The sequence below is a fragment of the Eschscholzia californica genome, unplaced genomic scaffold (assembly GCF_041429995.1).
Source record: "Eschscholzia californica isolate CP2 unplaced genomic scaffold, dmEscCali1.0.p SCAF_2, whole genome shotgun sequence".
NCBI classification, from domain to species: domain Eukaryota; kingdom Viridiplantae; phylum Streptophyta; class Magnoliopsida; order Ranunculales; family Papaveraceae; genus Eschscholzia; species Eschscholzia californica.
This window is the reverse complement of record NW_028238309.1, coordinates 56,530,114-56,543,856: the sequence shown is the minus strand read 5'-3', so window position 1 is coordinate 56,543,856 and position 13,743 is coordinate 56,530,114. Positions and strand designations below refer to the sequence as shown.

At 33.5% G+C, this 13,743-nt stretch overlaps 1 protein-coding gene and 1 long non-coding RNA gene across 2 annotated transcripts; one reads left to right on the top strand and one right to left on the bottom strand.

The window, feature by feature from the left end:
- Window positions 1-3,062: 3,062 nt before the first annotated feature.
- Window positions 3,063-4,030, bottom strand: LOC147559332 (uncharacterized). Its single transcript, XR_015233610.1, has 2 exons — window positions 3,894-4,030; window positions 3,063-3,791 (listed from the first exon to the last, which is right to left on the bottom strand). It is a non-coding gene; the product is annotated as an uncharacterized LOC147559332 (long non-coding RNA).
- A 4,027-nt stretch (window positions 4,031-8,057) lies between these two features.
- Window positions 8,058-10,665, top strand: LOC147559331 (gibberellin receptor GID1C-like). Its single transcript, XM_086661210.1, has 2 exons — window positions 8,058-8,564; window positions 9,078-10,665. The coding sequence occupies exons 1-2, from the start codon at window positions 8,526-8,528 to the stop codon at window positions 10,074-10,076; spliced, it is 1,038 nt and encodes a 345-aa protein (XP_086517336.1). The 5' UTR covers window positions 8,058-8,525; the 3' UTR covers window positions 10,077-10,665.
- The last annotated feature ends 3,078 nt before the right edge of the window (window positions 10,666-13,743 follow it).

Sequence of the window (13,743 nt, the reverse complement as noted above, 5' to 3'; positions counted from 1 at the left end):
TAGTTTGGGTTTTATTTATGAGTGTAAGTTATATAAACAATACTTAAAGATGTGGCATGACGCATTTTTTTATAAAAAGAAAATGTGAAATGACTTCAACTGAAAATCCATTCTTTATAAATAAAAATATATTTAAAGACTAACTTTGTAAGAGAGTAGATAAAATCATAAGCTATATGTAAACAAATGTTTATATTTTTATTTAATTTGTAATATACTAATATGCAAACGTCCAAAGTACACACAAAGAAAAATGATTTCTTAAATTTGGAAGTTGTGTTAATCCATCCAAATATTATACATAAGATATTTTTATTCAAAGAGTGTGAAGAAAGTACAATTAGTTAAATAATGTAGGTAAGGACTCTTTTCTATTGGCCATCTCATTTGGCAGCTAATGGGGGGTGTGATAATAGTGGTAGTGGGGTAAGTAAAAATAATTGGGATCAGACTTTTATGTGGTGTGTTTTTTTTTTTGTTGAAATTTTTATGTGGTGTGTTATTAATTAAAAGTGTTGAAGGCCCAAAAGAAACAACTTAATACATCGCACCTATAATTAAATGGGTTATTTCCCTAATAGTTCCTTACTTTGTGACCAGCTTCCCGCCTGGCCCCCTATTTTACGAGAAATATCCATATGACCCCCTATTACCGTTAACTTTAACTTTCCGTCACTCTCTCTCCTCCATCTCTTTTTCTCTCTCTGCCATGTCACGCCACCTCATCTGTTAGGCCACCTCATCATCTTCTCCGGCAGAGGTCGCCGGCCGGCGACCTTCAAAATAAATTTTTTTTTTTTTTTTTTAGTTTGAAGGTCGCCGGCCTGCCGGAGAAGGTGATGAGGTGGCCTATCAGATGAGGTGACGTGACATGGCAGAGAGAGAAAAAGAGATGGAGGAGAGAGAGTGACGGAAAGTTAAAGTTAACGGTAATAGGGGGCCATATGGGTATTTCTCGTAAAGTAAGGGGCCAGACGGGAAGCTGGTCACAAAGTAGGGGGCCATTAGAGAAATAACCCTAATTAAATTATTGTCTAGATGGGAAGTTTTGGATTTAGAGTGGGTTTTTTTGTTTGAAGAGGATTTAAGGTGAGTTTGGTTAGCCAAATTGGAATTCTTTGGATTGTATAGACTATAGAGTAGGTTTGGAACTTTTCAGATAATTCCAACTTATACTGAGTGATACTAAACCAGACTATCGTTGTGGATCTCCAATTTTCTTCATTTTAGTTTTGGATTTTTTCTCATTTCCATTAAACTAACATTAATAAAGAACATAAAGCAGGCTCCTTCAGCTCGATACTATTTTTCTTTAGTTTTCCTCTATATCTAATCGAAAAGGAGATTATGGAAGAAATTGTTTTAAACAAACAAATTCATGAATTTGAAGGGCATATAGGATTAAGATGCATTAATTGAACACCCAATGTCTCTTATTCCATCTCAAAACTTGTTTTGATTTGACTCATCATGCAAATGTGAAATCTCTGAGTTGATCTTTAAAAGTCAAATTCATGGAGGACACCTTTTAGGCATTTTTTTGTTGAAGAAGGACAGCTTTTAGGTTGGATACAAGAAACAAAAATGTACTAATTTACATATGTGGTTACATTAATTTAGAGTAGTTGTGGCATTACAAAATATCTCAACCTTATCTTCAAATTAGATATGATTTGTGAATCTATTTTGATTGATAATTCAAAAAAATTCTCATAAAAATAAGATAATTAAAACTTAGTGATTTTATCATACAACTTCGAGCTTTAAGACTTTAGCTTCAATTGAGTTTGAGAAGACTAAACTACGAACCGTATGTTAGTTTAACTAATAAAGTTTGTGAATACAGTAGGTGGGAATCTTATGAAATATGTAATCGTATTCTTATAAAATTAAATATCTCATATATTGAAAGTCAGACCAATGATCATCAGTTCGATTCTGGTAGTTTGGTTTTCTCTCTTTGTTCGATTTTAGACATTTGCATGATTGATAATTTCTCATTACGAGAAGACTAGCTGCTAGCGTGATTCAAAACGACTCAGTATTTTGTATACTAATTATATCAATTTCTTTTAAAAATTGCTCATTCTTTATATTTGTAATTTGGTAATAGTGTTATGACAAAATATAAAGAAATAGAATTGTAGGGACTGATCACAATGGAAACCCTAGAAGTCCAAGATCTCATCTTAACCTGCATTAGTGTGTAGGAATTGCAAACCCATTCATCAAAAGGTAAATCTCCAAAACACAAACAAACAAAATATGGAAAGCAAGAAAAAAACAAGTGATGTTGTCTCTAACACGCTAGTCATATGATCCATTTGCCCAACCCCACTCAATAAACACAAGGAAATAAATAAGTCTAATTCAAACCCCTATTTATATCAAACTTTTTACCTTTCTCAATAAAGTTTATAAACAAGTTGGAGTCGAGTCAAATTTGTCACTCTCAATTTTGTTGTTACCATCTTAAAGCAAAAGTAGTGACGGAGAAATTGATTGAGGCTCGTACGGATATCATTTCCAGTGTTTAATTTGAAAGAAAATATTCATATATAAAGATCAATGAGTGTATGAATATCTATGTAACAAAATAATATAGAATACAAAATAAAAATATATGTTTTTATTACAAGTACAAATAAAAATACTTTTTTTTCTTCTTTTTTTCGTCGAAAAAATAAAAATATTTAATCCTAAAATATCATCGATATAGTCATATAGATTTATATGGTAAACTTATGTATATATTTGTATAAATATACTCTGAGGAGTTCTTGACAAAATGTAGGATCTCTCTTCCTTTCGTCCTAATGACACATAGAAGATTTTGCGAGTTTTTACTTTTAACATTGTTCCTTATAAAATAAATTATATGTGACACCAAAAGCCTAGAATCCATAATAATATCCAAAGTGTTTATTTGTTGATAAACATATCAGCCGGTCAGTTGATCACAAAGTAGAGGTGGAAAGAAATTAGCCCTTAAACTTTGAACCACAATGTTTTTTTTAAACCACGCGAAATCATATTTCATTAATAAGAGATAAAATCATAAATTTATATGGATATAATGTTTATTCCTATCGGCCAGATACATGAGAGTTACATAAGTAAATTCTCAAAACTTTGAGCGTAAAGTGCCTCACGTATTGAGAGAAATTGACTAGACACTGACGAAAAGAAGAAAGATGAAAGATGAAAAGATCCTAAAGATAAGATGAAAAAACCCTAAAGATCACAAAAAAAACTAAGACTAAAATACTCCAGCCGATTGAGCTACCGCCGCCATTACCAGGAAGTCGTCGCTGTCAATGAAGAACCGCCAATTATTGTACTAAATATATTGGAATACTAAATTTCCTCCCTCTTCTACCTTTCTCCGCACCATCACCACCGCCTCTAAACACACCACGAAAAACACCACCATCACTAACCACCACAAACCACACCACTACCGCTACCAAACCACCACCACCACCATACCATCACCGTCACTAAAACCACCACAAAACCCATACCATTACAATCACTAAACACCAACACAGAATCCACACCACCACCACCACACGAAGTGGACCTTTTCTGATATAATCCTCTCCAACCCTTGCATCAGAATTTTCGCAGCCTCTTTAATGGCAGAAGTATTCTCTGAAAACTCTACTTCTACTTCATTTTCAGAAGACTTTTGAAGATACAATACTCCATTCTCAACTTGTCCATTAAAGTGCCCTTCATCCAGAGGACCGATTGACAGAACATCACACATTCCCATCCTTCACAATACCCTGAATAATCAATACAATCCCAATAAATCTCAAATCAAAACCAATGGATTAAAACATGAGAGAAATGGAAATGGATAGTATTGATTTAACACAAAAACCAACCAGATGATGGACCCTTCGCCGGAAGAAAAACACAGATCTGGAATGGTTTCTAAGTGACTTTTTTTAACCACAATCTTGACTATAAGAAACATATTTGAGTTATTTCATGCTCCCAGTATTTTTTTGGGCTATATTACATTTTGATAATTGTTATGGACAGCCAATAAATATGTTGATGGGCCATAGACAACTGTGCATCTTAGCCGTACAAATAATAGAAGAAAGAAACAAACCTTAGGACTTCCAAAAATGTATTGGTGGGTCAACAAACAACACTAGCCCGACGGTTCAGATTTTAACAGGTGGGCGAGCCTTCTTGATTGCTTGTTTCCCACTTAAAACTCACATCTTGATCCATCAAATCAATTGTTTGATTTATTTCTTTTTTGCTTTTTACAATTTTCTAGACAACTTCACATTTTGATCTATCATGTGAAAGGTTGGAATTTATTTTTCTTTTCACAACTTCCTTTGACAAGCAAAACAATTACTACAAAAGCTCCCAATAAAAACCATTGAGTGGTAATAATTTCTGAAGACCATGATAACTCCCTATTAGTCACTAAGATGATGTTCCAAAAAAAAAAAAATCATTATTTAAGAATCTTGTAACTAAACACACCATGAAATAATAAAACTAAATGTTTCTTATATATATGTGTATGTGAATATATTGAAAATCAATAAATATAAATTCTGAATTTTTATTCAGTATTGTGACACAATATATTAAGTTCTCGAGATTTAGGAAACATTTGGTTAGGAAAATATAACATTAGCTCGTGGATCATGAAACAAGCATTTCTAAAAAAATATAGTTACCAATGATTAACAAGCTTATCCAAAATAACTCTTTAATTCATCATTCTCGTCTTCCCTTGTCCCTGAGGGCATAACCAGTGACTCCACTCTTTAAAGTTTTTTCAATTAACAGTTAACTTTTTTTGTTTCATATCTCCGAAAGTGCCTTTGCATTAATTAGTATCTTACTCCCAACTTCTTTTGATCACCAAAATATTAGTCATCAGTTGACCAAGTCAATAAGTCAACAAAAGATCAAGAATCAAATGGATCAACAAATATCCAAGTCATCAAGGAAGTGAATCCGAAAGAACTCTACCACCTAAGTTCAAAACTTGGAGGGTCAACATGAATTTCTAAGGTGTCTTACGTCCATCAACAAGATATAAGTAACGTGAAAGGCTAAAACACTCCAGAAAGCCACTTTTCATATACGATCTACAAAATCACCAAGATCATCTATCAAATACTAAAGGTACGCAAACAAAAAAAAAACGTATCCTTTTAAGACAGTGGAAGCATTGCTCACCTAAGTCGGTTATTCACCATCGCATCATCTATGTCGAACATCACAGTATGTCAATTGAGGCTATATAAATACAATAGATTCACTCTAATTAATCATGCAAGGTTCAATTCCAAACTCATAATTTGAATTCAGTTTTTTAACTGTAAAACCTCCACTGACTTGAGCGTCATTGAGGTTTCTGAGTTTTTTTACAGGTTTTGTCCATAGAACCATGAAGAGAAGTTGACTGTTTGGTTCATCGAGTCTAAATTACATGAGTGATAACTTAAAACATTTTTAGACATCATCTTCTATTTCCCTTTTATCTCATCATTATCATTTTTCTTTATCTTCTTCAACTGCAACAAACCTACACTAAAGGAGGTAACATTTTACATTTTTTTTTCTTCCTCTATCTCTCTCTCTCTTTCTCTTCCCCTATCTCTCTCCCTCCCTCCCCCCCCCCCCCCCCCCCCTCCCTCCCTCTCTCTCTATATATATATCTTCCTCCTTCGTTGAGTGAGAGAGAGAGATATACGAAATTCATGGATTTTTCTTTCAAAAAGAAATGTTCTTTTCCGGAGTTAAGCATATGTGAATAAAGGTCGATCGTAATCGAAGATGAGAAAGAAAAAGAAACAAATAGTTAAAACAAAAACACTTACAAAAGTGAAACAAAACATCACCCACACAATAGATGGAACTTCATATAGGGATGAAGCATTTAGATATCTTTCCAAACATAAGGAGTAAACTAATATCATGTCATATTCTAAGGCCCCCTTTGAAAACTATCCCTAATTAAAAAGGAAAAAATATTTATATGGCATCCCAAAAATAAGGAGTGAAACGTGGCATAACACCAAGGAATCAAAGACAACCCATACCTCACTTGAGGGTCCCATGGATGAACAAAAGGACAAGAGGAGGGGTGAGAGCTAAAATCCAGAAGAGATTGGGACAAAGCCCTAACCATTTAGATCCATCGCTTTCAGTGTTCTCCATTTAAACCATCTCCATCTATGGACCCCCTCTGACCCTACTTCATCATAATCTCCCACTTGTCTATTAACCAGCGATTCTAAACCCTAAAGTTAATAAGTTTGTATCATATCAGACAAAATACCACCTAACAACACGACCAAAATCCAGTGAAAAACCTACTTTTCTCTCTCTCTCTCTCCCTCTCCAAACTCTCTATAGGCCCTTTCGTTCTCTCTCTCTCTAGAAAAGTAAAAACCAACAATGTTCTCTCTTTTAAGCAATTCAATTGTCCCTAGTCCTGTTAACGATTCTGGCCAAACACCCTCTCCATTAGTCTAATTTATTAGAATCTAAGCTTTACTTATTTTAATCAAGAGGAATGAAATTTTAGTTCAAATTGTTTATATATTGACCCACCATTTGATTTATAAGACTGGGCCGGGTTAAATACAAATTCGGGTCAATTTTTTTTTTTTTAACGTGTTATATGGTTTGTCACTTATGACCCGAAATAATGAGACCGATAGGAGTTTGAAACAACTTAATAACTTAGCATTTGCATGCGAACATACAAGGCAAATGGTTTGTGAATGTTATAATGTATTGTATTGTAAATGACAATTGGTGGAGATTTGAATCACAATCCCTCCCCCCCCTCTTGTGCAATTTAATTTATATAATTTTATTGATGGAGACATGCTAACTTCACCATTGCTACCCTATTTGCATTCATATCTTTTTTTTTTACTATTGATTACAATTTTTGACCAATTCCCTCTACACTTTAACTACGTAACTTTTTTTACATTATTTGTCTCCCTCCATGTAATATTGTTTCTCTCATTTTTCTCCATTTTTTGTCGACGGGAAGGAAAAAAAACGAGAGAAGAAACATAAGTAGAGCAAAGATATAGATAGTACGACAATGTTTAGATTCCGAGTCAGATTTCTTTTTGGATGTTTGAACTGTGATATCTGACTAACAAAAAAATAGTTGACTTAAGTTAAATTTTGTCTCATTTGATTTACACGATTCAGATTCAGACAAGTCAGATATAATAAATGGAGAAACAAACACCCGAGGGAAGAAGAATCAGAAAAGACAGAGAAAAGAGAGTAATTAAGTCAAAATATGGGGGCAAAATAAGAATAAACCATAATTGAGGATTGCTTAAAAACACGAGGACACTCGTTCTACCATTTATATTCCCAATTTGGATCTAATTCATAACTAACTAGGGAAATTAATTTTAATGTTTTAATTTGACTTCAAAAATCACGATTCTGTCAGTCAAACTTAACAATTAATATTTCATTTATGTTGTCTTAAAACTAGTTATCTCTTGTCTCTTCTCTCTTTATCTGACGGTACGGGACTCCGAGAAACTTCGCTGACAACGTCTGACATGCTAGTGTCGATGACCTTCCCCGATCGTCGTCGGTTACTTTTTCCATCGATACAAACCAGCGAGTAAGGAAAGAGAAAAAACCAAAGATACTTAGTTTTAAAGACAAAGGATACAAGTATTAGTTATTAATTTGACAAACCTAATCATAGTCTTGAGGCTAAATTTGAATGTTTGACAAATATTGAGGCCAACTCCAATTGGTCCTAAAATAGGGACCAAATCAGAATATTTGACAAATATCGTAGGGTAGTTTCGTCATTAAAAATTTAAATTAAATGGAAATAGTCGCGTTTGTCGTAACTCGTCTTGGCGTCGTCCGCACGCAGGAAAGCATTTGTCTTCTTCTCTCCACTTTCTTTTTTTTTGGTAATTAAATTAATAATACTTTTAAATTAATTATGGAGTATTAATTAAATAATAAAATATTTTATAAGTATTATTATAGAGATGAAGAGAGAGACCACGTAACAGTGTATTTTTGGCCGCCCGTTTTGTCGTCTCTTTTGTCTTTTCCCCCTCTCTCTCTTCTTTCGTCCTTAGCGTTTGACTCTATACACACACACACCTCTCACTTTCTCTCTCTAAAAAAAACTCACTCTTTCTCTCTCTAGAATTGTCTCTTGTTTTTCTCTCTCTCTCTCTCTAAAAAGAACTCACTTTCTCTCTCTTGTCTTGGATCGACTGTTTTTATTGAGAGGAGTCCTTCTTGTCTTTTTGGTTCAGTGTGGTTTGAAGAAGTTGTTAACAAGTGAAAAAGGAATTGAGAGTAAGAAAGAGAATATGAGATTTGGGTTTGGTTTTGAAGAGAGAAGTTTCTTTGAGAATATTATTATCTCAACTATTATTTGCTGTTAGAAAGAAATCAAGAAATCAAGAAAGAAAGAAAGAAAGAAAGAGAGTTCTTTTGTTTTTTAGGGTGAACAAGTTTCAATGGCTGGTAGTAATGAAATTACCCTCAATGAGGCCAAGGTAATTGATTATGAGATTTTCTTCTTCTACCCTTTTCTCTTTTCTTCTTCTTTTTTCGTTTTCATTTTGCTTTTTATCATGATTTTGTTTCTAATTTCCATTTCAAGGTCACTAAGTTTTTTTCCCTTTCTGGGTTTGAATTTGTTTTTCACATTTTCACCCTCAAAGTTAAAAGCTTTATTTTTTCTGATTTTGGGGGCGAAGTAATTAAGTTAGGGTTCTGATTTGATTTCAATATTTTCAGTTACATTTTGGGTTATGTTCTGAAAGCAGTTCCTTTAGTTGTATTTAGGGTTTGTGAGTCTGTTCCCCTTAGTAGTTGGTGTATTGGGTTTGTGAAGTAGTTCCCTTTGTTTGCCCTAATAATGTTTCTTGGGTTGTTGTCACTTGTTTCAATTAAAACACTGTTACAATTTCAAACAAGTTTCTTTGAATCTTTGCAACTATGATTTTGGACTGGTTTGATTGAAAAAAAAACCCCTAATTTTAATGTTTCCCCTTTTGTGCATTCAGATGGTAGTTCCACTCAATACTTGGATCTTAATATCAAATTTCAAGCTAGCTTATAATCTCCTTCGTCGACCTGATGGAACCTTCAACCGGCATTTGGCAGAGTTCCTTGATCGAAAAGTTTCTGCAAATGCGAATCCAGTTGATGGTGTTTTCTCATTCGATGTCATTGTCGATAGAGCGACTAGTCTTATTAGTAGAATTTACAGACCTGTTTTATCTGATGAAGCTCCACCGACCATAGCTGAGCTCGACCGCCCTCTCAGTGCTGAAGTAATAGTCCCAATTATAGTCTTCTTCCATGGAGGAAGCTTTGCTCATTCATCTTCGAATAGTGCAATTTACGATACACTTTGTAGACGTCTTGCTGGTAATTGTAAAGCTATAGTAGTCTCTGTAAATTATCGACGAGCCCCTGAGAACCGGTATCCATGTGCCTATGATGATGGCTGGACAGCTCTAAAATGGGTTCACTCTAGATCATGGCTTCGAAGTGGAAAGGACTCGAAAGTTCATATTTACTTAGCCGGAGACAGTTCAGGTGGAAACATGGTTCATCATGTAGCAATGAGAGCATTAGAATCGGATACCGAAGTTTTGGGTAATATACTATTGAACCCAATGTTTGGTGGAATCGAACGAACTGAATCCGAGAAAAGATTGGATGGAAAATACTTTGTTACAATTCAAGACCGAGATTGGTATTGGCGGGCTTTTCTACCAGAAGGGTCCGATAGAAACCATGAAGCGTGTAACCCTTTTGGCCCGAATGGTGTGAGCTTGAAAGGTATGAACTTTCCTAAGAGTCTTGTGGTTGTTGCTGGTTTTGATCTTGTTCAAGATTGGCAATTAGCTTATGCTGAAGGACTTAAAAAATATGAGCAAGATGTAAAACTAATGTATCTTGAGAAAGCCACTATCGGGTTCTACTTATTACCGAATAACGATCACTTCTATACAGTCATGGAGGAGATAAAAAACTTTGTGAGTTCTAACTGTTAATAGACTTTAGTTTACTTACAATTTCACCTTATATACATGACATAAGCTTTGACAATTCACTCGGGGTCACGTTTTTTCTTCTTCTTTCGGGTTGATTCGAAGTCTATAATATTGTGTAGTAATATTACTTAATATGCTGTCGCTCTTGTGGATCTGCATCAAAATCGACTGGTTGGTGATCTTGGTAAGATGGAGTTAGGGTTTTGTTGTTTTGGTTGCGGAAAGTTATTCGATCTGACAACGACTTTGATCCAACTGAATTAAGAGCAAGTTTCGTATGTATAATGGGTATCTATTGTAGTTTCTGATTTCCGACTAACTTCCCGTATATGATGAAGCTGTTTTAATGGGTTTGGCAGCTCAACCAGATTTAGCTTACCTCTTCTAACTTCAGATCATGAAGAAAGGAGAGATTGGGATTCGGGGTTTAAATGTTTGGGCATTTGATCGATTGAGATCGAAGCTTTGCTAATGTTATATAAGTACTAATTTCGAAAATATGGATGAGGAAACATTCATGATCTTGTGAATTGTATGTTATATACTTGTGTTCTAGAATTAATATAAAGATGTTGTTTGCTTGTTCTTATTAGTCATTTCTTGCTCTTTTCGTTTCAACCGTTGTTTCTATGAACTCTTTCCTTTTTTTATGCTCTGGTTTTTCAAATTTGATCCACCAAATGAAACTTCATTGTTTCCATATTGATAGAAGATATCAACCAAGAGTTGACTCTGATCTTTATATAAAAATGATGGTTCATTTGGTCAAGGGACTAGTTTTCATTTTTTTTTTTTACTATAAGCAAGTGGATCATGTCTTTAATTTCAGTTTTCAATTCAATGGAATCTAGGTCTTGGTTTTAGTTTCCCTCTCCATCTATAAACTAGGGTTGTCTTTTCTTCCCACAATGTCTGAATCTGACTCGGTTGAATCTGGATTCATATGACACGCCAATAATGGGTTTGATTTAACATCGAGTCAGATTCGAGTTCCTAATTAAATTTTGTGGGGTTGATTTAACATCGAGTCAGATTTCAGTTCTAAATTAAATTTTGGGGGAAGAAAAAGAACATAAAAGCACAGAAGATTCATCCAAACTCATAAATCCATAATGCAAACTGACATAAATCCAAAAAAGTTTCATATTTTGAAAAGATGGCTCACTAACTAATTCATTGGTTCATTGAACAATTGCTCAGTTTAGCTCAACAAAAACAAACCCTTACCAATCTTAGAAATTCAATTATCAAAAGAAATATAACACTTTTCCGACATTACAAAAATCCAAAAATAAGTCAAAATAAATTATCGTTTTCATCGGTCTTTTTAGAGAAATATTAATTCTTTTTGTAATTTGAATTAGGTGACAATTTTGGAATTATGTGTAAAAACAAACACACTAGAATTTGGATTCTTATTATGAGCGAAAAAAAAAAACTCACCTACTAGTAGTTGGTTTTTGGATTTTCATTAGAGTTTTTAATTGAATTCCTTACTCTTAAAGAATATTAGTATTTAATTTCTTGAATCAATCAATAAAACTAAAAATCCAAGTTGGGTCTTTGGTTTTATTTGATTTATATTTTTGTTCTTGTGCTTTTCTTTGAGAAGATAGGGTTTCCTTATGTCATCTTTTATGTTTGTTTCTAATATGGATTATGGCTTGAAAGCATTCTCTAATAATCCATAAATGTCACTATCACCACATTTAGGATTTTATTTAGACTTGCTCAGCGGATAATGTGTAGAGACTCAATTTTTAATCGAAAAGTTTTCCTTTCTAAATTAATATTAATCACTAGATATGATATTTTGTCTAAAACATCATAATTTGAACAAAATTTTAAGAAAACCCACTAGTGGCATTTCTATTCACCTATACACGTTATTTATTATTTTGAGTTAATTCCTATATGGCCTCCTACTTTGTGACCAGCTTCCTTTATGGCCCCCTTTTTTTCGTAAATTCAAATATGGCCCCCTATTTTCAAGTAAATGTCATTACTACCCTTCTTAATTCTAAATTTAAAACATTTAAAAAAACTTATTTCCACCTCACCCCTCTCTCTCTCTCCACCTCATCTCTCTCTACAACTCACCCCCCTCTCTCTCTCCAATTCACCTCTCTCTCTTTCCAACTCACTCCTCTCCCTCTCTCCAACTCACCTTCATCTTCTCCAACTTATTGTCAACTACTACTAAATATTTTATTTCACATTCGACGAGGTATAGAATATGTTGGATCAGGTTTTCAAGTATGAAAAGTTGAAATTATGGGTGTTGTTTGGTGAACTTGGTTTGTGTGTGCCATTAAAGATGAGAGAAATTAAATTAATATGTTTATCCATTGAGAGTTCATAATGTCAGTTACGAGACAATCTAGATGAATGAGCACAGAGCTATGGAAATGTCTCTATGTTACTGTTTCTTTGAGAAATCGATTACAATCTACGTTAATCGTTACAAGACATCGTTACTAGTGGTGAGTATAATTGGTCCATTTTGTATAAGTTGGACACCAACAAACTTTCCCAACACCATCAACATGATTATTAATCTAAATTGATCCTATGAGAAGTAGAGAGAGAAAGTTGTAGGGCAATGAGTCAAGAACTCAATGAGCCACCACCGACCCATCACCCATACCCAATTTTAAATTGATTCCTTTTTCATTATTATTATTATTATAAGAATTCGGTGTTAGTTTTTGTTTGTTGCACATTGGGTGACTTTGTTTGGTTGAACCAGGAATCTATCTAGGTAGTGGTCCAAACATTATCTATACAAACTATTATTTTACACAAACATCAAGAAAACTAACTAAAATATTTCGGTGAATTATTGATTGTTCAGACATCAATTGTCGGTCGGATTTTACCTGATAGACTTCAATGACATTTTGAATGTCGATTACTTAGTTTTTTTTTCTTCATTTCGATATTGATGTTCACTAATATCTACCCTTAGATGAGTAAATCGTGTTTGGGTATTTTGTTCCACATTAGGGTTTTTTTGTTTTTTTTTTTTGTTGAGGTTCCACATTAGGGTTTTAGGGGGGGGTAGTGGTTGGGGACATTGGGGGACATTTTCATGTCCCCCAATGTCCGTGTTATTGGTTGGGGACATTTGAAATGTCCCCAAATGTCCGTGTTATTGGTTGGGGACATTTCAAATGTCTCCAAATGTCCCCAAATGTCCGTGTTATTGGTTGGAGACATTTCAAATGTCTCCAAATGTCTGTGTTATTCGTTCGGGACACGAAATTAGGGACATTTCAAGACAAATTGTTTTTGGGGACATTTGGAGACATTTTAGTGTAAATTTGGAGAGCTTTTGGAGAGAAAATGTCTCTCAAAATATGGAAGACACTTGGGGACATTTGAGTAAGGAAGATAATAAAAATAATTATTATTACCAAATCATATTATAATAATATTATCTTATTATTATATTACTACATTATTGTACTATTATTATTATTACTATTATTATTATTATTATTATTATTATTATTATTATTATTATTATTATTATTATTATATTATTATTATTATATATTTGAGTAAGGAAGGTAATAAAAATAATTATTATTATCAAATCATATTATTATAATATTATCTTATTATTATATTACTATATTATTGTATTATTATTACATTATATTAT